Source organism: Myodes glareolus, chromosome 21 (genome assembly GCF_982192425.1).
Source record: "Myodes glareolus chromosome 21, mMyoGla1.1, whole genome shotgun sequence".
Lineage (NCBI taxonomy): Eukaryota > Metazoa > Chordata > Mammalia > Rodentia > Cricetidae > Myodes > Myodes glareolus.
The window spans coordinates 55,527,874-55,552,487 of NC_142046.1; the positions used below are offsets into that span (position 1 = coordinate 55,527,874).

General features: G+C 43.4%; 1 protein-coding gene and 1 pseudogene across 1 annotated transcript; both read left to right on the plus strand.

Moving 5' to 3' along the window:
- Nucleotides 1-460: 460 nt before the first annotated feature.
- Hoxd1 (homeobox D1) lies at nt 461-2,560 on the plus strand. The gene is made up of 2 exons (XM_048426238.3): nt 461-1,191; nt 1,483-2,560. The coding sequence occupies exons 1-2, from the start codon at nt 537-539 to the stop codon at nt 1,815-1,817; spliced, it is 990 nt and encodes a 329-aa protein (XP_048282195.2). The 5' UTR covers nt 461-536; the 3' UTR covers nt 1,818-2,560.
- Nucleotides 2,561-8,458: 5,898 nt separating this feature from the next.
- Nucleotides 8,459-9,478, plus strand: LOC125394905 (heterogeneous nuclear ribonucleoprotein H-like; annotated as a pseudogene).
- The last annotated feature ends 15,136 nt before the right edge of the window (nt 9,479-24,614 follow it).

The following is a 24,614-nucleotide window of genomic DNA, read 5'->3' on the forward strand; positions in this document are numbered from 1 at the left end:
CGAATGCACCCAGGAAAAGGGGACAGGAGTAACTTGACCTTCCCAGAGTAGAGCGCCCGCAGGGCAAAGGCAATTCTTCCACTAGCCTCCTTCAAGGCTACCCTGTCAGTCCCGGGGGGAGTAGCCCGCAGGGTCCTGAAAGGGACCAGCGTCAGTCGCCCTCCTCTGTCTTTCTAACGCAATACCTGTCCAGGGAGCTGGTGCCCTGGGCTCTGGCCCCGCCCTTCCCAGGCCACCCAGGGTTGGCGCCACTCTCCCTGGGGTGCTGGGCGGAGGCCCCCGGCTCCTCTGGCTAAGTTGGCAGCGGGGCAAGCTAGAGGAACCGCGCTCCAGTCGGGACTGGGCCAGTGCGGGGAAGGCGCCGATTGGCCGGTGGGCACCACGTGGCCGCCGCCGCCGGTATATGAGGCCACTATTTACCTCGGAGCTCCCTGGCCATGGCTCGGCGAGGGCAGCGGGGGTAGCGGAAAGGAGGAGCTGCGCAGACCTGCAGGGTGCAGAGCTTGGGCCGGGGCTTGCACCCGACGGAGCCAGCCATGAGTTCCTACCTGGAATACGTGTCGTGCGCCGGCGGCAGCAACGGAGGGGTAGGCGGCGACGTGCTCGGTTTTGCACCCAAGTTCTGCCGTGCCGACGCGCGTCCCGTGGCCCTGCAGCCCTCCATCCCCCTGGGCAGCGGCGACGGCGCCTTCGTGAGTTGCTTGTCCCTGGCCGCCGCCCGGCCCGCGCCATCGCCCCCCGCAACCCCGGCTCAGCCTCCGGGACCACAGTCTTCCGCGCCCCGGTACGCGCCCTGCACCCTGGAGGGCTCCTACGAGCGGGGCACCGCACCTGCCTCTGTGCCTGCTACCGACTACGGCTTCCTGGGGTCCGGGTCGGCGTTCGATTTCCCCGGCGCTCTCGGGAGAGCGGCAGACGACGGCGGGGCGCACGTCCACTATGCCACCTCTGCGGTCTTCTCCGGGGGAGGATCGTTCCTGCTCAGCGGCCAGGTGGACTTCGCTGCCTTTCGTGAGCCTGGCCCCTTCCCCGCGTGTCTCAAGGAACCAGCGGACCGCCACCCCGGACCCTTTCAGACTGCGTCCCCGGCACCAGGCGCCTGTCCTAAGCCCGCCTCTCCCACCTCCGGTCTCCCGGCCGCCTTCAGCACTTTCGAGTGGATGAAAGTGAAGAGGAACGCCCCCAAGAAAAGTAAGGAGACGGAGCTGGAGGGAGGCACCTGGGGTGGGGAGAGCAGCCTCCTCCGTGCTTAGCCGGGAGCGTGACCGCTATTCCCTGGATAGAGCTTCTGCCCCAAAGCTAGTAGAGTCCAGGGTCAGAAATGCCCCAGGCGCTGAGAAAATTAGGGCAGAACCCTCGTTGGAGCGCTTTGTCTGGAGCAGCTCCCATCACTTTGGAGGGCCGCACTGTGTCTTTGGTCCTAACTCTTAGCTCCCACTCAGCATTCCCTCGCCCCGCTGACGCCCTGTCTTTACGTTGCAGGCAAACTCTCCGAATATGGAGCCGCAAGCCCCTCCAGCGCCATCCGCACGAATTTCAGCACCAAGCAACTGACAGAACTGGAGAAGGAATTTCATTTCAATAAGTACCTAACTAGAGCCCGACGCATCGAGATAGCCAACTGTTTGCAGCTGAATGACACCCAGGTCAAAATCTGGTTCCAGAACCGTAGGATGAAACAGAAGAAAAGGGAACGAGAGGGGCTGCTGGCCACAGCTGCCTCTGTGGCCTCTCTTCAGCTTCCTCGGTCAGAAATAAGTCCCACTAAATCTGGCCGGAACCTAGGAAGCCCTTCTCAGGCTCAAGAGCCGTCCTGAGGTCCACTGTGGAGGCCGAGGACCTTTGGTCTACAGAAGACACAGACTGCCCCACCTTTGTATAGACTTAGGAGCTCAGTTTGGATGTGGGCAGAAATTAGTACAGATTTGACTTGGCAAAGGAATTGTCGAAATTGGCCTCTGAGTTCCAGAGGCTGGGTACAGAGATATTATTTTGATATCTCTTATTTGCTTATCATTTCTGCCTCATCAGGGAAGCAGTGTCTAGCTGCCAGCCTGAGCGCTGCCGTTAGTCACGCACTGTTCCTGGGTGGAGAGAGGCAGGCCTTTATAGTCGTCGAATTCTGTCAACCCTCTGACGCGGTCAGAGAAGCACCTCCCTGAACTTATTTAGTTCCGATTCAAGGACAGCCTAGATATATTCAGCTTCCTGAGATAACCAAAGCTAGTTTGGGTCTCCTTGATGTAGCTAAGCTGCTTCAATGATGATCTTCACATTGCACTCCAGTTTGTTAGTTGGTTAAAGTGGCTTTCTACCTCTTCGTGTGCCTGAGTGAGGATACAATCGCTGTTTAGTTAGTAGCTGAGCAAACCCACAGGGTGGCAAAGGATTAGAGCCCGAATTATACCTTGACATTAGTTACTCAAACTTGAATGTAAATATATACAGTATGTATATTTTTGAAAGATTTGCTCGCAGTGAACATACATATGACATTTAATGTCATACGTAGCATGTAAAGGTTTTGACCTTTGTTGGGCAATAAAAGTTACAGAATCTACTTTTCTTTGCCTTTTCTTACTTCCTTTTCATTGATTCCTTAAGCTGACTCAGTTTCCTCCGTTTGGAACTGCTTGACTGTAATATGGGAACTTGTTTACATCGGCAACCTAAAAGTAATAACACCGTCTCTTCTTCTTTGTTGTTTTTTTTTGTTGTTGTTGTTGTTTTGCTTTGTTCTGTTTTTCTTTTGAGACAGTTTCCCTGAGTAGCCCTGGCTGCCCTGGAACTCACTCCGTAGACCAGGCTGGCCTCGAACTCAGAGATCTGCCTGCCTCTGCCTCCTGAATACTGGAAATAAAACAGCACCTCCTAGAGGTGGCACACACACACACACACACACACACACACACATACACACACGACATATTGTTCATGATTAGCTACACAAATGAGGGAGAGAACTACTCCACTAAATATAAAATACATAAGGAAATAGTTCCCTTGCCTTAGTTTTATGGTGGACATACACATTAACTCAAGGGCTGCGGGAATGCTGAAAATCCAGAAATGCCCCGAGAGATCTTCTTTTTCTTGTTTCTCTTATCCTCACCAAAGGAAGAGGAAAGGTCACTCCAAGACTTAGTTTCTTCATTTTTCTGTGTTCTCTGATGAAAGTTGTTGCTCATTGAAAAGTTCCCAGTTGCCTATTTCCTATCCAAAGCCCAGCGTCACAACGGAGGCTGGGAGAGGCAAACAGTAAGAGCATCCTCTCCTGATAACCTAGGCTAAGCTCTGCTGAGGACCCAGTACTTGTCCCTTTTTAACAGTGGGATGTTTGCAGATTAATTTCTCAGGATAGGTACAATTTGAAATCTGGCAAGAGGGCAGTTTAAAAACAAATGAAGCACAAACCCCTCTGCTCTTATTTCCATTCAGCCTCCCTTCCCATGGAGATGCCGCAGCCAACAAGGCTCCTGTGTTATTTCATACTAATATAAGTATGAGGAAAATTACAATATAAACACATAAAGGCAAGAGGGTGTACCATAGGATTATCTAGTTAGGGCATTTCCCTTACTTTATCTCCATTTCTTTAAGATCTCCAGATCCTTCAACAGAAGGGTTTAAAGGTGCAAACGAGCCCCACAAGAGCCCCACTCCATTTTATTTCTCGACTTCAGTGTACACCCTCCAACTCCAGCGATTTCAAAGTCTAAACAGCAGTGGAACATTACTCTTTTTGATATCCAGCAGTGGGATAGCTGTGCTAGGCATTTGAAATTGCGCTTTAATGCTTGTCCTTTGTACCTACCACTTAATGGAGTTTGAAACAACACTAGCTCTCTCAGTCTCAGCGGATCTGCAGGAGGGAAGAATCACTTTAAAAGTTGTCCGCTCCTTGCTATTCTTAGGCTTGATCATTTGCCCCTCAATAGCTTGAAGCTGAGCAGATCTTGCTTCAAACAGCTGACTCCTCTCTGAGCTCTTTGGCTATTTGCAAAGACTTGTTACAAATCCCACTTATCTCTTCCTTTTCAGTCCCCCCCCCACCCCCCCCCACCCCCGCTAGTGAATTTCCTCCTGCGGTCTTTGACAGGGCCATGTTTCCTATCTGACAAGAGTTGAAATACCTAAACAGAATCTAATGCCACACTTGGTCATTTCCTTAATCTACCACCCTTTCTCTGAGAAAGTGGAGCGTTTCCCTGTGAAGCTGGTCCTAGCTCTTAACAGCCCTGATGGATGTCTTCCTTGATGAAGGTGGCTATTTTGACATTCATATAATGCTGTTCTATGAATCAGGCCAATATTAGCTATTTTTTGACCAACCCCAGGGATTTTTAAAAGCTTTCTTAATGCAGATCACTATACAGCTATATTCAGTATTAAGGACAGTCCTGGCTGAAGGTGGGGCTGAACTAGGTGACCTTTGGAGATCTCTTCCAGTAAGGAAAATGCTACAGAAAATTCTACAATTCAATGACTTTTACATATTTAATTTTAAGACTATCATGGGGAGAGAGTTTGTTTCTAGGGAAGCAAGTGTAGTCTGTAGGATGACAGTGATATTGTGGGAATACAGAAAAAGTGGATTTCAGTTATCATCAAACACATCTTATCATGTGACTCCCTTACAGAACATCCTTCTTCTCGTTACTCAGAGCCTTGTGTTATTTTACATCAGCTGTCTTTGTAGATAGTTCGAGGCTGCCACACCAACGTTAGCCGCTAAAACAATCCCATTTCTACCCTACAAGATGCCGAACTAAATATGCTAATGCACCCTCCAATGATCTATTATAAGAACGAATACACAGTGGACAGTTCTGGCTGTTGTATAATTAGCCATTCAATGTTCCTTTGTCTTCACATAATGACCGAGTGTCTACTTTTCTGGATTCAGAGTAATTGGGAAGGAAAAGAAAGCATTTAATAACATAAAATCTCATAACTTGACTGTTGGCAAATTCAGCCCTTGCGGATGTAAAAACCTAAGGCAATGTCACCTAGATTGTCAAAAGATTAATTACGTGTGATTTAGTCCGTCTCAAATCTATGTATGACAAGGCCTGATACCAGAGCAGGTTCTGTCTGATTAGCATGCCATCATAAAAAAAGAAACGGGCTCAGGCAAGTTACATCAGCTCCAAAGTTCTTAATTATTTCTTATGGCCAAAGAAGTGCTCTATATCTGTGGAATATTGAATTTGAAAACCTCAGGATCTAATCAGGTTCTGTGAGATGTTTAGTCTGACCACAGACCTCTCAAAAAGAAAAATGCCCACTGTTAAAACTTTATTTGTGGTTTGAAAGTAAAACCAAGGTGGACATATCTCACAAATAATGATAAATCTCTATCTAAATCGAAATCAAGATTTCATAGTTTTTTACTTCTCTCTTGTTTCCAAGATATGAAAATGCAATAAATATGCAAAACAGCTCTATTGAATAGCTCATTTGTAATTGCTTCTTAAATTATCCTTGTTGCTCAGGAATATAATTTCAATAGAAACTGTTAAATTAAATTCAATAATAAACTAAGAGGAAAGTGATCCTAAATATTCATGTGGGAGAGACTGTCTATCACTTAGCTTGTAGAAGTTTCAAGATGATCGCTCCTGCTTCAAATACTATTATTGATATCATTTGGAAAGGAGGGCCAGAAAGAGGTCATTTGGACCTGTAATTGCTGATGATGCAGGCCACTGACACTTCTGAGGCATTTTTCGGGGACTGAACTGCTGAGCGCACCCTGTCATCAGGAATTCTATACAGTCTACACTTCCACGCCGTGAGGACCCCATTCAGAAGATCAATACAAAATTATGAGCGGAAGATAAGACTTGCATGGGATCAGAAAGGTCCAGATGAATGACGCTTTCGTTTTGTTGGCTTCATGCTTGTTTTATGTTTCCTCAAAAATACACACACTCACACACACACAATGTGTGTGTGCATACATGTATAATCAATATAAATGAAGTTATGCCACTTGGGGTGATGATGATCCCCTAAAGAACCACAGATTATCTATCAAATCCTAATGCCAGGCATGGGAAAGCCTTTGAGTTGTTGGTCAGGGGAAACAAAAGATTCCCCAAACAATATAGGCCATTGCCATTGCCCACGATTGCCTTATAGGTCTGGGAGGTAAGATTCTATTAATGAAGATGTCACACATTTCTTTCACAGGGCTTAGGTCTACCACAGCCCTGGAAACTTTTTCCCTGAGTGCTCCTTCCCATAGTTTGCAAACAGGAGAGCAGGCTGCCAAGGGAGCAAAGCCATCAGCAGTCCCACTGAGCCGTGAAGCTGGTGAACAACAATAACCAGCAGGCAAGACATACCCAAGGCTGTAATAGTGGCACTTACATTTGGTGGTAACCAGCAGCCACCTCATTGGACCTAGGGACTGTTGACTAGGAGGGAATTTATGGCTAGTACTTCAATCCTAGCCAACTGCCTGTGGTTGATGAGGTCACAAACTCTGGAGAACATATTATTGCAATGTTCATAAGCCAGTATAATTCCCAACTATATTATAAATACTTATAGCCCCAGGATAGCTGCCCCCATCATTAAAGGAGTTTCTTTCTGCAGAAGACAGAATTCACTATCTGTTTGTCTGTCTGCCTGCCTGTCCTCATACCTGCCTGCCTGTATCTATTTATTTTAGACAGTCTAACTTTGTAGCATGGAACTCAGTATGTAGACCAAGCTGGCCTTGAACTCACAGAGATCTACCTGCTTCAGGCCCTCAAGCGCTAGAATTAAATATGTGCCCCACTTTGTCTGGCTATTTTTAAAATTTATTATTTTGTTTTATGCATATGAGTATTTTAGCTGCCTGCATACCCATGTATCACATGATGAAAAATGCTTGAGGAGACCAGAAGAGGGTATTGGAGCCCCTGTAACTGGAGTTATGAATGAATGTGAACACCATGTGGGTATTGGGAATCAAATCCAGGTTCTCTAGAAAAACAGCCAGTGCTCTTATCTGCTAAACCATCTCTCTAGCCCCTGCCTGGCTATTTTGTAGGACAGGGAGTGGGATTGGGTAATACAGGCCTTTAATCCCAGCACTGGGGAGTCAGAGGCAGGTGGATTTCTATATCAAGGCCAGTCTGGTCTATATAGTGAGCTCAAGAACAAACAGGATGACACAGTGAGACCCTATCTCCTCCCATATTCCCCAAAGAATAAAACTTTTTTTTATTTTTATTCAGTTGCTATATTCTATACACAATGAAGTTAAGAAACAACCTCCTGGGGCTGGAGAAATGGTTCAGAGGTTAAAAGCCCTGGCTTGCTCTTCCAGAGGTCCAGAGTTCAATTCCTAGCACCCACATGATGGTTCACAACCATCTATAATAAGATTTGGTTCTCTTTTCTGGAATGCATGTACATATGTAGGCATTGCATACATATAAACAAGTAAACATAATAAACAAATAAATCTTTAAAAAAAAAGAAAAAAGAATCAACCAACCACTTACATTTTTGACTCTGTTGATGCAGAAAGAAGAAATTTCTGTTTGGATCTACTTTGGAAGTGCGAGACTGAATTTTCTTAACTGTATACAAAGTTATTTCTACTATAAGTTTATTAAAATCTGACCTTAAAATAAAACAAATGGTGTGGGACAATTGGCTGTATTCTGTCAGTTATGTTTTAAATAAACACTGATTGGCCAATAGCCAGGCAGGAAGTATAGGTGGGACAACCAGACAGGAAGTAGAGGTGGGTCAAGGAGAACAGGAGAATTCTGGGAAGGAGGAAGCCCATTCCTCCCCAGTTCTGTCCCAACCACGGAAGAAGGTAGATGTAATTGTCCCACTAAAAAAGGTACCAAGCCATGTGACTAACATAGATAAGAATAATGGGCTATATAAGTTATAAGAGTTAATAAGAAGCCTGAGATAATGGATCAATCAGTTTATAACTAATGTAGACTTCTGTGTGATTCTTTGGGACCTAACGACTATGGGAACCAGGCAGGACAGAAATGCAGACAACAAACAAACAAACAAACAAAAAACAAATGAAAATGAACAGAAAAGGACACTTTGAAGTCTAATAAATGTGTAGAGTAATGTTTTGGGTAAATAAAACTGCTTATTTTTCCTGTTTATGATTCAATTTTCAGAATAGAGTCAGCGTTTATTAGACTCTATGAGTGACAACTTTATACATGCACAGCTGTTGACACGTCCTCTTACATTTGAAACCTGAGCCGTATTTCAGCCAAAATGTGGATCTCGGGTGAAATGTGCAATATGTGAATGGCTTAAGAAAAGAAACTTCTGATTTCTCCTCAGCCATGCCGAGCCTTTGTGTGGAGTCTGTTTCGACGCCAGGGCCCACGAAGAGATGATGATGTTGGGCGCAGAAGGTGAAGGGGGCTTCGTGGTGAAAGTCCTGGGCTTGCCGTGGTCCCGCTCTGTGGATGAAGTGCAGCGCTTTTTTTTCTGACTGCAAAATTCAAAATGGGGCCGAAGGTATTCGTTTCGTCTACACCAGAGAAGGCGGACCGAGTGGCAAGGCTTTTGTTGAACTTGAATCAGAAGATGAAGTCAAATTGACCTTGAAAAAAGACAGAGAAACTATGGGAGACAGATATGTTGAAGTATTCAAGTCAAACAAGGTTGAAATGGATTGGGTGTTGAAGCATACACGTCCAAATAGTCCTGACGTGACCAATGATGGCTGTGTATGGCTTAGAGGACTCCCTTTGGATGTAGCAAGGAGGAAATTGTTCAGTTTTTCTCAGGGCTGGAAACCGTGCCAAACGGGATAACATTGTCCGGTGTTCCCGGGAGGAGTACGGGAGAGGCCTTCGTGCAGCTTGCTGCACAGGAAATAGCTGAAAAGACTCTCAAGAAACACAAGGAAACAACAGGGCACAAGTATAGTGAAATATCTAAGGGCAGTTGAGCTGAAGTTAGAACTCATGATGATCCACCATGAAAACTGACAGACTGGAGCTGGCAGAGGGTATAACAGCATTGGCAGAGGAGCTGGTTGTGAAAGGATGCGGCGTGGTGCTTATGGTGGGGGCTACGGTGTTCATAATGGCTATAATGATGACTATGGATTTGGTTCGGATAGATTTGGAAGAGGAATGTCTGACCACAGATACAGGGATAGTGGCTCTACTTTCCAAAGTACGACAGGACACTGTGTACACGTGCGGGAATTACCATACAGACCTACCGAGAATGACATTTATTTATTTATTTTTTTTTACCACACAACCCTGTGAGAGTACATATTGAGATTGGACCTGATGGCAGAGCAACTGGTGAAGCAGATGTCGAGTCTGCGACCTGTGAAGATGCTGTTGCAGCTATGTCAAAGGATAAAGCAAATATGCAACGCAGATATATAGAACTCTTCTTGAATTCTACAGCAGGAACAAGCGGTGGTGTTTATGGCAGGCAAAGGATGGGAGGCTTGGGCTTGTCAAACTAGTCCAGTTCGGGTGGCCAGCCAGCCAGTAGCTGAGTGGTGGTTATGGAGCTGGCTACGGCGGCCAGGGCAGCATGAGTGAATAAGACCAAGTTTGACAGGAAAACTCCAGTGATTTTTCAATCAAACATTGCATAGGTGGCCAAGGAGCAGTGAACAGCAGCTACTATAGCAGCGGAAGCCGTGCATCTATGGGTGTGAGTGGCATGGGGGGGATGTCTCGCATGTCCAGTAGGAGTGGTAATAGACTTTGATCACTGACTCTTGGTCGTTTTTTTAAAGAAAACAAAAACCCTTCAGTTTAACAGTTTTGCAATCCATCCTGGTGATTTATGCCTACTCTCTTTAGGTGAGCATTGGCATTCCTCAGAGGACTAGAGTCCGGTGTTAACATAGTCACCTAGAATGATACAGTGAAGTCGAGTGAACTGTAACTGTTAAACAAGTCCCAGCTTTTCTCTGGTTACTGTAGGATGTATGTCAGTAGTAAGCGTATTGAGGGTAAAGCACTTGAATTATGTTAAATGTTGCTTTTATACATACATTACATTGAACACTGTTGATGCATGTTGAAAAGACATGCTTTTTTTTTGTAAAACTCAATATAGGAGTTGCATCTACAATTAAAAGTGAAACATTTGGCATGTTTCATGTTTGCTCTAATTTCGTTTGATAACCTGCAAGGCACATGAGGTTTTTTTTTTTTTTTTTAGTTAATGGAGAAATTTTGAGACGCAATACCACAACTTTAGGACTTTTGGTCGTGGTGTTTGTATGAAATCTGAGGCCTTGATTTAAGTCTTTTATTGTATTGTGATTTCCTTTTAGGAGTATTGCACTAAGTGAACCTTGTCGAATAAATATTTTAAAAGCAAAAAAAAAAAAAGAAAGAAAAGAAAAAAAGAAACTTCTGGCTTATGAAAAGTTTGTAGTTAAGATAGATTCACTGTTGATAAATAAAATGAGCTCCAAAGGACAAATTAAAGCTCTAGCATTTTTCATTCAGATGAGGACAGTATACTATTTGTCCCTAAAACTCTCAAATCAACTTGAAAAGCAAATTGGCAAGACAGCCAATTTGGTCTTCTGTTTTGACCGCAAATAAAAGTGCACCTGCTGAAGAATAATCTATTTTTTTCTAGGAGCATATGGTTCTTCAGACTTTCAAAACAACTGTGTTTGTCACATGGGAAAGATACATGAGAATTTTTGAGTCTGTTTTTATGGAAGTTTTGGTGTGCTTGGTTTGACGCTTGGTTTTGATAATTTTGCAAGGGACTTTACATTGTTGTAGGTCTTAAACTGATTCCATATAAAAGCAAGCAATCACAACATATATATTTTGACCCACCAGTGAGCTTGCTCTAAATGAACGCCTGTAAATAAAAATGTTGATTAATACCTCTTACCGCCACCACAGTGACCAGGGTGACTTCAGGTTATATGCAAATAAGCATGTAACGAAGGTTTCAGATTCGCAAACCTGCCCCTTCCAGTTGAGACTGCAAAACTGTATTTTCCTTTCTAATGACAGTCACTTTGAGTTAGCTTGAGACTACTTCACTAAAGGTTCTGCAGCTTGAGGAGCGCTCTTACCTCTTAGAAAATTCAAAACATTTGGGTTGCTAAAACAAACAACAAAGGAACAAGCAAACTGCCAAACATCCCCATTCCTCTTAGAAGGCTTTTTCTTTTCTTGCTCCCCTCTTAGTGAAGAAGACGTTGCTATCTGCTAGTTTCATCTGTTTCTGTCCCTTGCTAAATGTAAGTAAAGGTAAGCTCCATATTTTTATTTAAAAATGACAGGCAGCGATTGTGCCTGTGAGTTCATCATAACTCCTCAGCTCCCAGTGGCAGTTCCCAGATGTCAGGAAAGAAATGTATGGACTGTTGGGGATGGTAACGTCTATGTAGTAGGGATGTTTGATACATTGTTACTGATGGTTTGATACATTTTGATACATTGTTACTGATTTGATACATGTTGCTGTTGGCTACTTCTAAGTAGTAGGGTTTTCTTGGTATGTTTTTTTTTTTTTTGGCAGGGCTTTTCTGTATTAAAGTTTTCAAAAGAGTGACTCATTAAGTATAGAGATAATAAAGTCATTCCTTTCAAATACAAGGAAAAAATACAGTTGATGGCCACACTCTTTGCACCTACTTTTCCTAGTGGAGAGCCCCAGAGGGATTAGACAGTGCCAACACTGTGTCAATTCTTGAATAATTACATAAAAATGTCTGTAATGTACATGTGTATATACATGAATCAAATAAATGATAGATAAGGTCTACCATTCATTTCTTCAGCAGGGAATTAGCATTTGGATGCCACATATGTTCAATTTCCTTTTTATTTTTGTGGGGGGCGGGATAAGGGGCTATTTGGCTTACACTTCCATATATTGCTATTCATCATCAAAGGAAGTCAGGACAGTAACTCAGGAATCTGGAGGCAGAGGCTGATGCTGAAGCTTTAGGAGAGTTGCTTACTGGTTTGCTCCCTATGGCTTCCTTAGCCTGCTTTCTTACAGAACTCAGGGCCACCAACCCAGGGATGGCACCACCCACAACAGACTGGGCCCTTCCCCATCAGTCACTCATTAAGAAAATACCTTACATATACCCCCCCTTTTTAAAAAAAGGTTTTTCAAGACAAGGTTTCTCTGTGTAGCATCCCTGGCTATCCTGGAATTCACTGGCCAGGCTGGCCTCGAACTCACAAAGAGCCTCTGCTTCCCAAGCGCTGGGAATAAGGGCCTGTACCGCCGCTGCCACCCAGCCATAGCTGGATCTTATGGAGGCATTTTCTCAGTGGAGGTGTCCTCCTTTCAGGTAACTCTAGCGTGTGCTCAAGTTGACATAAGATCAGCCAGCACAACAACCTAAGGCAGCTTTCCCCGGGTACTACCCTCCTTGTCTCCCCTTGTTCTCTAGACAGCAAGCCTCCAGGATCTGTCGCCTTTGCCTTCTCAGCATTGGGATTACAAACACTGCCACCACACCCTTGCTTTTTAAATTCTTCTCACCAGTTGGAAATCAGTTCTGAATTGTGTTGGTAAAATCAGAATTCATTAGGAAGGAAGAGCAAAGCTTACCGTAAGCCTAGGGAGATGATGGCTTAGCAGTTAAGAGCAAGTACTGACCAGAGTTTGGTTCCCAGAACCCGTACCAGGCAACTCACCACAGCCTGTAACTCCAGTTCTGGAGGATCCAAATGTTTCTGGCCTTCTCAGGTAGCCCCACACACCTGCACAGATACATACAGACAACAACAAAAAAATAATCTCTAAAAAATCTACCTTAGGAAAAACCTGAGAAACAAAGAAATATGGTAATCATTTTTATGACAACCAATTTTCTATATTCATAAAGCAATACTAAAGGAAGACAAATTTTAGTGTTAGGAGGAAGTTGCACAGCCACGTTTCTGTTTCTTTTGTAGTGCTGGGAATTAAAGCCATGGCCTCACAGACACCAGGCAAGCATTCTGAAAATGAGCTACATTTTCAAACTTTGGCTTTTCGAGATAGGTGATCTTAAATTTCCTATGCAGCCCAGGATGCCTCCAATCCAATTTTCTTGCCCCTGCCTCCCAAGTGCTGGGATTGTAGTCATGTGTTACCACCTTGGTGCGAATGTACGTTTGTAAGTAAGCCTTGAATTTTTCTGGAGGGTCCTCCCCCAAATGTTCTTTCATTTCTGTTATGCAGATTTGAAAAGTTTGCTGGCAGGCCAGTTAATCCTGGAGGAAGTTAACAAGAATTAAATAACTACAATGAGAAATGGTTTTATTTCGAAGACGGCTTATTTTCCTAGCAACTGGGTGCCTCTAGGTATGGGTGAGAAGTCTGGAAAAGGGTACTTATTTATTTATTTGCCCACCTATCCATTTATTTATTTAGTCATCCTTTTTCTAACTGTACCAGTGTTCTCAGTTTGTCTGGAATTATGTACATTTTGGGGAACGTATTTTCACAGCCGCCATTGTTTTGATTCGTTCACTTCTTTCTCTAACAGCCCCTCACGTGGCTGGTGGGAAAAAGAAGAGCTGCTTCTTGTGGCCACAGGATGTGATTTGAGTCCTATTCTAGATGGTAGTGCTTGCTAGCTGTGGAGTTGAAGCCGAGTTCCCTGGTTCTCCTACACACATCTACTCTGCCCTGCATTTAGGGCTTCCAGTGTTTGTTGCTTGGAACCTAGCGCCATGCCCTCCAGAAACTTATAAACCTGATGGCCAGGGACACAGGATAAGTCCCCCCAGTGATATTAAATGCTTAGGGAGCTTCTGATGTATGGGACTGTGTCTGCCCACAACTCCCTCTGACTGTCTCTGCTGGTTTTTCACAGACTACAGTGATGGAGGGCAGGATCAGCTTTCTCTCTCTACTCTTTTGGTTCTCAAGAGGCTTCTTTCTTAGATTAAAGTGGGCATGTTGGACTAGACGCTGGTGAAGATCCCCAAATCTATTTCTTCTGGCTTTGTTTCATGGTTTGATTAGTATTATGCACAATCTGATCCTCCCTCCCTCTTTCTTTTTTCTTTCTTTTTTTCCTTTTCTTTCTTTTTTCCTTCCTTCCTTCCTTTCTCCCTCCCTTCCTCCCTCCCTCCCTTCCTTCCTTCCCAGATAAGTTCAGGCTCTGTAGCCCACACTAACCTGAAGCTCTCTATCTTCAGCCTTGTGAGTACTGGATTACAGCGTGCACTTTCACATCCAGCTTGGTTTTGTTCATTTGGATGCTTCTTCCCCCTGGTCTGTGTTATAGTTTGTACACATCTTCGTTATGGAAGGACTGCTATTTATTACCATAACAGCACCAGGGTCAGATCTAATAATATATGTTTTATGACATATAATATATAACATATTTATCTTCTCCACTCTAATTCTTCTGTCATTTCCTTTTCATTTTGTCTAGGATTATGCCAATTTTAATTTTTTATTTATTTAGTTATTATTTATTTATTTATTTATTTATTTTTGAGACAGGGTTTCTCTGTAGCTTTGGAGCCTGTCCTCGAACTAGCTCTTGTAGACCAGGCTGGCCTCAAACTCACAGAGATCCACCTGCCTCTGCCTCCCAAGTGCAAGGATTAAAGGTGTGTACCACCACTGCCTGGCTGGATTATACCAATTTTATATAAATACTTCAAAGATTTTTTTCTTTTTCCTTTTGGTTTTTTTGATACAGGATTTTTCTGTGTATCCCTGGCTGTCCTGCAACTCACTCTGTAGATCAGGCTGGCCTCAAACTCAGAGATCCACCTGCCTCTATCCCCTGAGTGCTGGGATTTTAAGTGTGGACCCCTACACCCAGTTAGATTTTTGTTTATTGAAGTATTGTCCATGTGTTCCACTCTGGTCCTGCTAGAAGGCGCTTCACTTCGTGCTTGGGTCACTAGTTCCCACAGGGCCTCCCACTACCTACCCATCAGTAGTGAATTAAGTTAGTGGTAAGTACTAGTCAGCCAAAAGAAGGGAACTAATGTGCATGTATGAATAGTTTGCTTTTAAACCCACACGGTTTCTTCTGCATGAAAGACTAGGCTGTTGCAGTATGTGCTGAGCATCTCCTAAGGGCGAGAGTGAGACACTGAGAACTTAAGCGTCAGGATGACACTGAGAGCAGATGTATTAAACAGACTGCAGAGAGGGAGGGGGCGGTCACTCCAGCCACTCAGGGGTTAATTTCAATGGCTTTGATAGAGATGATGAAGACTTGAGGCAACAGAAAACAAAGCAGATACTTTGGAGGAAAATGGATGAGTTGAAGACTGAGGTAAAAGAGGAGGCTAAGACTGGGTGAACACGGTGGGAATTGAAATGATTTAAAAGGTAAACTGTTTTCAACACAGAAAGGACCGTGGGTTAAAGCAAAGCATCACTTTATCCTTTGAAAGCATAAAATGTAGCGGCATTAGGTGTTCTCGCCTTATTACACAGCCACCAACATTGCACAAAGCTGACACTCTGGACCCCCCCGAACAGAGCCGCCCTCTCCGCTAACCCAGGCCTCATGCTGCCACTCTACATGTGATCTTTGCGACTCAGACTGTCCTAGGCCTCGGAGAAATGCAGTGGCAAAGTATTTGTTCTTTTGTGTCTGGCCTAGTTCAGAAAGCATTAAGTTTCCCAGAGAGAAATCATGTGCTATACCTGACCTCTCTCACAAATCACTCAAAAATTCTTTAAAAAAAAAATGACACCACATTACATATATGCATAAGTAAAAGTGGGTCATTTCTGGGCTTTTGAAACCACAGAGTCGGTCCTGGATAATCGAAATTAAATTTTTCTTTCTATTTCTGTGTTGCGGCCTAGGTCTGATCATCATCATCATCATCATCATCATCATCATCATCATCATCTCTCTCTCTTCCTCTCTCCTCCCTCCCTCCTTCCCTCTCTCTCTCTCTCTCTCTCTCTCTCTCTCTGTGTGTGTGTGTGTATGTGGATACGCACGTGTAAGTAGGGAATCTTAGCTCACCTGTTGCATACTTCTCAACAATTAAAGCGCCCCCAATGGGGAAGTACAATCACTTGAAAATGAGTTTCATCAACTTCTCCCTGGACAGAGGGCCTGAAAAACAGCTTGAACCAGGGAGACCCAGAGCCCATAAACAAACCTGCCTTAGAGAACAACGGATAACGTGAGTCTTAGTTTAAGTAAACTGGGCACAACTTCGAAACTCTTAAAGGATTTTCTAGTAGTTAATGCTCTTTGGCTGGGCTGTGAAGTGGAGGCTGCTGCTCTAAGCAACTTGCTGTGTACAAAACACATTGTCTGCTAATGTCTCGCTGTCTGCATCTTTAGAATAGCTTAGGCAATATTAACTCAGTGGTGGTTGTTTTGAAAAACAGGTTATCATTACAAATATGCCACATATTTATGTTATGTGCTATTATTTTTCTTTAAAATGTTTGCTTGTCTGTTTAAGAGACTGTAAGATCTTCCCATATAAATTAATCAAGATACTTATTCATTTTTTTAATATTTTATTTTTCAAAAACAACCAAAGGCTACATCCATTACAAGGTAATGAACTGCAAAATCTTACTTAATTACAATGAACATATTTACTGGAGTTACAGAATATATATATATATACACATATATTATGTATTCTGTAATGTCTATCAAGCAAGAAATCCTGGGCCAGAGCATTTTTTGTGTGTTATAAAGGTCAATGAGACTATAGCCAAGAACCCGTGTCTCAGAACTCTTGGGAGAAGGTTGCAGCCAACACACTCCCAGGTTGACTCTGATACCTATTGCCAGGCAGTCTCCAGATCTTTCCTTCTCTGTAGGCTGTGAGCATTTAACAGGTAGATGATACTGACAGAGGGCCTCAAGCCCTGAGTTACCTGGACACACCTCCTATTTATCTCTAAGACGGTGTGCACATTCTTTTTCGCCCTCACTTAAAACAAGTAGTCTCATTTGTGATTCTTGAATGACAAAGTAACAGGTCCTGATGTCATTACAGATAGAACAACATCTAATTCCATCTAAGAGGGTTCCCTAATTCAAGCTGGATTCTCTTGCCATGCATTTCTGGTTCCTTGGGGATTCTGGGAAGAATCTCAGGAAATTCCTTGCTGATTGGGGAGATAGTAGACTGGACCATATGGTCCACACATGTCACCAGGATTCCTCTAAGGAAGAATGAAGAGGATTATATTTAGAATACAGGCTGTGTGTTCAGTGGCTCAGCTGACCCAGGGGATTATTAGATTCTTCTTATGGAATTTTTCTATAGTTAAAAGACGACTCCAGAATTATGACCGTGCGGTGGACACTGGAACCCATCTGTAACTTCATAGTACCGAGATCTGCAAAGCTCTCACCGTTACACAGAGTTTTGAAAGCTATTCATTCTTATCTTCAGAGGAGACTTGATGGTCTCAGGATCTCACAGGCATCTTTTAAAATTTATCTATTTATTTTATGTACATAGGTGTTTTGTCATATATGCATACATGCATGGATGTATGTATGTATGCCATGTGCATGCCTGGTTACTGAGGAGTTGAGAAGAGGACTTTGGATCTACCTCCTGGAACTGGAATTACAGAGAGTTGTAAGTCATCATCTGGGAATGGAACACAGGTCCCCAGGAAGAGGCCAGTGTTCTTAGCCACGGAACCATCTCTCTGGCCCGAATCACAAGTGCTGAGTCAACTACTTTTTTGTTGCGGAGATACATTAAAACACCATGACCAAAGGCAACTTACAGAAGAAAATATTTCTTTGGGTTTGTGGTTCCGCAGGAATAAGAGTCCATTACCATTGTGGTGGGTAAGTGTGGCAGCAGGTAGGCATGGCAGTAGGACCAGAAAATTGAGGCTTCACATCTTGAACCACAACCTAAAAGCAGAAAACTCATTGGAAGTGACACAGGGCTTTTGAAAATTCAAAGCTCGCCCCAGTGAGACAGCAAGGCCACACCTCCTACCCGACTCAGCTCCACTGAGGATTAACTATTTAAACGGTTGAACCTATGGGGGAGGGCGATATTCTCATTCAAACCACCACACCACAAGTACCTTCTGAAGTTGAAACAAAAAGCCGTTCATTAGTGAGACACAACTGATGCCCAGATAAAATGAATTGAATGTATAGCAGAATTGCCCAGTTGACATCAGTTTGAAATAATTTTAAATTTCATATCTTCTTGTCTTGATGTTTAAGTTGTATTGTTACCCCCCATCTCTCTCTCTCTCTCTCTCTCTCTCTCTCTCTCTCTCTCTCTCTCTCTCTCTGTGTGTGTGTGTGGTGTGTTACGTATCTGTGTGTGTGCAGGTGTATTCATGGGGGCCAAAGGAAGACATCAAGATGTCCCTCTCTCTTGCTCTCTTCTGTTCCCTTGAGACAAAGCTTCTCACTGAACCTAGGGCTAGACTGGTAGCCAGTGAATCCCAGTGACTGTCCTGCTCCCACTCCCCACCGAGTTGGGTCCTGCTCTGCCTTTTGTTTGAGTGCTGGGAGTCAGACTCAAGTCCTCATGTTGTAGAGTCAATGTTCTTAACCACTGAACCATCTCTTTAGACTCCTACCCCATATCTCATAGTGGAAATGGACTATAGATATCTTAATCCATTCAAGCTCAGGTTGGTTTATAAATTACGGAAACTTGTTTCTCAAGGTTTGGGAGACTAAGGATTCTAGACCAAGATGCCAGAAAATGTGATGTTGGGTAAGGGTTCTCTTCCTCATAAATGGCATCTTCTAGCTGTGTCCTTGCTTCCTTATTTTGATTTGGTCAAACATTTTGCCACAGCAGTGAGTTAAGCAACTAAGATAGAGGTCAATCCTATTTCTTGTCAAACACCAGGAGATAATTCCCAGACTAGTGCGTGGGAATAGGAATAACTGGAAGAACAGTTCTTGGGAATCCTTTTTCTACTAGAGTGACCAAGATGAGCGAGGAAGGGCTGTCTGTTTGGGGGAGGGCCAAGGTGAGTGATGAGCCTGAAGTTCAGGTCCAACCAACTATTCCCAAGCTAAAGAAGAAAGACACATGATTCCGCCTTGGATCCAGTTGAAGAGGGTCACAGCAAATTGCTTTGTTGGCTTGGCAATGGTGGTCCAGCAGCCCCAGCACTCAGGAGGCAGAGGCGTGTGGATCTCTGTGAGTTCAAGACCAGCCAACCAGGCCAACCAGGAGACCCTGTCTCAAAAATAGTCATTAGGCTTGAAGACAAGCACCTTTACTCTCCAATCACAGTGAAGTTTAAAATGCACATGGACTGCAAACAAATTGCATTCTTTTAGCCACATTATTTTTGGTTTTGGTTTTGTTTTTCTAAGACAGGGTTGCCCTGTAGCCCTGACTGACTGGCACTTGCTCTTTAGACCACGCTGGTCTCAAACTCAATCAGCTGTCTCTCCCTCCCAGAGAGCTGGGATTAAGGTGTGCTCCACCACTGTCCAGCTCGTTTTTGATTTTTAACTTGAAATTCGGAGTTAGTGGGGAAGCCAGAGTTAGCTCCTCAAGAGACGGACTAGATTTTGTATCACCTAGCATGGGACACAGTAGATGTGCCAACTAACACTGGTCCTGCATGAAGTCTTTTCTTTGGTACGGAGCCAGAAGTCCAAGGCTTGGCAGCCATGCTCACCCGCGCTTCTTAGCTCTGTTACCAACACTGGATGAATAGTTCAGTTCTATTTGCTAATGTGATACTAAGCTCCCAAGCAAGCTTAAAGACTGGAGTTCTAACTGTGTGCAGCTTCAGGGGTAGGAAATGTGCAAACTAGCAAAGATGCACAGAAACTAAGAACACAGAGCAATCCTTCTATCAGATCACCTTTGCTCCGCAGTGGAGGAGAGGGACCGCCGGATCTCTTTGTTCGTTACTTTAAAGAATTTTATTATTTTATGGGGTTGGGTATTTTGCCTGCACGTATGTCTGTGCACTATGTCTGTGCCTGATGCCCATGGAACCCAGAAGAGGGCACTGGATCCCCTGGAACTGCAGTTACAGATGGTTGTAAGCTGCTATGTGGGTGCTGGGAACGAACCCCAGATCCTGTGGGACTTGAATTCCAGATGAGTTATTTGGCACCATGCAGGTGCTAGGAGACAAAATGGAAGAGCAGACAGTGCTCTTAATTGCTGAACCTTATTTCCACCTTTTGTTGTTGTTTCAGACAGGGTCTCTCCACACAGTCCTGGCTGCCCTGGAACTCACTGTGTAGACCAGGCTGGCCTTGAACTCACACAGATCCCCTGCCTCTGAGTGCTGGGGTCAAAGGTGTGCACCATGCCTGGGCTCCATTACACATACTTTTAAAGACTAACTAAAGTCTCTTTTTCTTACGGAAATTTAAAAATAAATATGAATTCTATATTTGAATATGAATTCTATATTTGAATAAATATGAATGTCTATATATAAACATATATCTAGAATTCTACCCATTTGAGTAATTTTAAGGCATAGAACCAGTTACTCAGATGAATTTCTAGCTGTATTTCTTCAATAATAATTCAGTACCCCACTAGGCTGGGCGTCAGACAAGCAAACTGTAAGTGATATACATAAGTATCTTATTGAAGGACTTCGTGATGGAGAAATTCTGTCTTCTGTAGTATTGGTTGGAACACTGACTGAAATTCTGTCTTCTGTAGTATTGGTTGGAACACTGACTGGCTTTGTTTGTAATAAAAGGATGACTTTTGGCCAGTGTTTTATTTTTCCCTCATTGGGATGAAAGTAGCGTCAGAGGATTCTCTTCAGACCATGAAGAGTAAAAGCCCTATTATTCCATCAGTGACCTTTGGCAGGCGGCTGATCCCTTGAACTGCTTTTGCCTCTGGAGTGGCCGACGACGGTTTCTCCTGGTCAAGCCATCGACCATCCAAATGTCAAACAACAGTGTGGCCATTTTTCATCTCAAGATAAATGCTTTTCTAATAAGGTGATCAATTAGTCATATTCACATTACGACAAGCCCCCTCATGCATTTTATGTTATATGAAGATCTCCGTAGTCCTATTACCTTCTTATTAAAAAACCTCTTCATTTAGATTTCGGGCTATTAGAACACATAATCAATCCAAATGCACCTCAAAAATGACCTCATATATTGACATTTTCATTATTTCAATACATTTGCCAGAGGTGGTATTATGGGAAAAAAAATCTCTGCCTCAAGAAAAACGAAACAAAGTTCAGTTGTATTTCATACGAGATCATCCACCTGGATAGAAATAATGTTCTAGAATGGACCATTTGCTGAAGCAGAACTTATATTTTATTGCCTTTCTTTTAGAATTTCTTTTTTCAATTGAAAACAAGTTTTTTTTATGGAATTCTATCTAACACAAAGTCTTAAGTTTTCTTTTTGCTAGAAAGACAACCCAGTGTGGGAAACAGCGCATGTACATTCTGAGACTCCTCAAGCCTAAATATACTTGTATATAGTTTTAAAGATGAGCTTCTAGGTTTATTCGTATTTATTTTGAGACAAGGTCCCATGTATCCGGGGGTCCTTTGACTCAGTCCTCCTCTGTCTTCTGCCTCCAGTTCTCCTGTGTGATTACTGACATGCGCCACCACGTCCAGCTCCGTTTTACTTCTAATTTTAAGTTCTTCTTAATGGTAACACCATCATATACCAATTTTCTTGAAATTATTTTTATTATAGTTGAACAGTTTGCAAAGGGAAGCTTAAGAGAGAGCTATGAACCCCACCATTTTTTGAGATCTCTTTTTTTTAATTGATCAGAATGTGGCTGGGCTGTGCCTCTGCTGTTGAGAGCATGCACAGCACACATAGGGCTTTGGGTGCAAACTCTGGCACTGAATTAATAAAGGTTAAAAAGACCCTTTTAAAAGACGTGCATTGGGTGCTCAGTAGCCTCAGTCCTTAGAATAGAAACTGTTTCAACTCTATTTTGGAAATGTATTAAATTATAGTACTAGATACATGTATTTCTAGTGACAGAAAAGAACAGTTCCATGCCAATGTTTCTGTAACTCATCAGAAATAAGAAATATTCAGGACACTTTAATAATCCGGGGGAAAATTTTTTTAAAATGTACCTTACATTGAAAAGTGGAAGAGAATTTCCAATAAGCATTATAAATAAAGTAACCTTCATGGAGTCAATTATTTATGGGCGTATTCATCCCCTTTTCCTTCTGGATAAGTCAGTGACACACACCTATTCTGGGCCAGGTATTGTACCAGGCACTAGAGACACAAAGATAAATGACACTCGGCCCCTCTGGAGACTTTTTTTCTCCTGGAGTTTTAATGTTTAATTCAATCAGAGCTTTTCTTAGGAAGGACGGACAAGGAAGGAGAGAGGGAAATGACGGTTTGAGTCAGGCGTGGAAGCCTGACTCAGAGGGAAATGATGGTCTCAAGACGATATGAACGACTCAAAGGCTCCTTAGCTTTTCTAGAGAGGTTTGGAAGCCATTCTGTTATTATAACGAGGTCGCTCCATTACTTTTCCAATTGAAATGAAAGACTGAGCCCTGTTCTCCCAGGACAGGTGAGGGTTAACAGTGACAGGCTCTTTTCACAGACTGATAAGCTTGGCTGGAGTCTTGGGCCTGGTACTGGCTCAGTTATCCCTTTGTGTAATTGTCTTCATTAGTCTTTTCGTCAGTTGGTTTCCTCATTGCAAAATGACAACAAAAATATCAACATGATGGTTTTAGGCCTGTAATTCTAGGACTCTGGGGGCTGAGTTAGGAGGATCCCGACTTTGTGGTTAGCTTGAGCTGATCATTTTTCTTTTTATCACTCTCTCCCCCAACGACAGAAAGTCACTGTGATCTACACAAAAACTTGTGAATGCTTGGAATTGTTTTGGGTGCTAAATAGCACCACTACTAGCCTTAATGCTTTATAAGATGTTGGAGTAAATACATTCCAGCCCCCTCCCCCCATTCCTTGGTCTGGCTATGCATTTTTGGCATTGTTCCCAGACTAAATATAGCAAGTCTTGTTTCTTGGGTCAATATAATTTCTAATCCCTAGGTTGACTGAGCAAACCTTTCCAGACAAGATTTACTTCCCAAATGCATTTAGGTAGACATTGGATATGCCTAACAGCACATCAGAATTCAGAACACAGGTCATCAGCATTAGCTTGGCTAACTGAAGAGAAGCTTGCATTAGGAAGCCAGCAACCTCACCAGCAAGCTCTGTTGGGAATCGGCTAAACATAACTGTTAATTGAAAAAAATTAAAACGGGAGCAGTGGAGATATACCCTCCCTCTGATAGTTGCCCACAATTCCCCTAAGTGTTAATGGAAGCTCAGCGGAGTGCATCACGCAAAGAACATGCCTCTTAATGTCCATGCTCACCTGTCACTCTTCCATTCCATGGGCTCACGCGGGGGTGGGGGAAGGAAAGAAAAGCCCCACAGAAGTCTGAAAGCTTTGGAAGAAGCAGAAGCCCTTCCTCCGTGTGTTCACTAGCTCATCGCACCTGTCTTTCGTTAACAGGGCTCAACTGCTTAGAAACACAGGTTCCCACGCCTATGGGAGGACTTGCTGTTTGTCTTTCTAGAAAAGATTGCCTGGCTTTCATCTCATTTATCCTATGAAGGACAAGGCTTACAAAGTCCAGATCTGGCTGGAAGTGATAGAGTATGCCTACAGTCTGAGCACCCGAGGGCATTGAGGCAGGAGAATCCCCAGTTCCAGGTCAATCTAGACTACATAGTAAACTGGAGGCCTTGGAGACCATCCTGAGCTATATCTTGACACTGTCAAAAACAAAACAAAAACAAAAACCAAGATTAATCCCCTTATATGGACATTAACGGACATTTCTTTTTTATTGTTATTGTTGTTATTTTTTTATTTTTTATTTTTTTGCATTGGCTGGAATGTCTTGTTTCTGAGTACTGGACTCACAGAAAGCTGTGAATAGATTTTGTGCTCTGCACCTTAGTAAAAGAGAAATATTTTTATCTTTCCATTCATTTTGATTGTAATAATCAAGCCTGCATCTTTTAATGACTACGTAGCTGAAATCAGTTTCTGCAGTGGATTCAAGTTACTACCAGGGCTCTGGGTGAAATGTCAAGGAAGGATTTGAGACTGCTGTGTCTCTGCTCGCCGTGAATGAGCTCGCGGGGTGACACAGGTGTTTTTTACAGGTCTCCCACACATGCCCAGTGAAGCAACCACGCAGTTGGAACCAGATGAATTCCCTTTCAGCAACTGGTCTCGGTTTGGGCCTTGTGTTTGCTTCCTGTGGCTGTCTTATCAAGATGCAGCAAACTGGGGTTAATGACTACTTGAATGCAAATGTCTGCCACATTTAAAGACCTTCCGTTCTAGGTGCCGGGAAGGTAGCTCAGGGGTTAAGGCACTTGCAATACAAGCGTGAGGACTGGAGTTGGGAGCCTCAGAATCCATGCAAATGCCTGGTAGGCTGACATGGCCCCTGTGAAATTCTAATGCTCTGAAGGCGGAGGGGAGACTCCAGAAGCAAGTGGGCCAGATCCACTATCCTGGCAGTGCTCTGTGGGGTCCATTGAGTGACCCACAGGTGGAGAACAATTGAGAAGATGTGACATTAATCTCAGGTCCTCCTGAATATACACATATGTGTGCCGACATATACTCAATAATACACATATGCATACAACGCGAGAAAGAGAG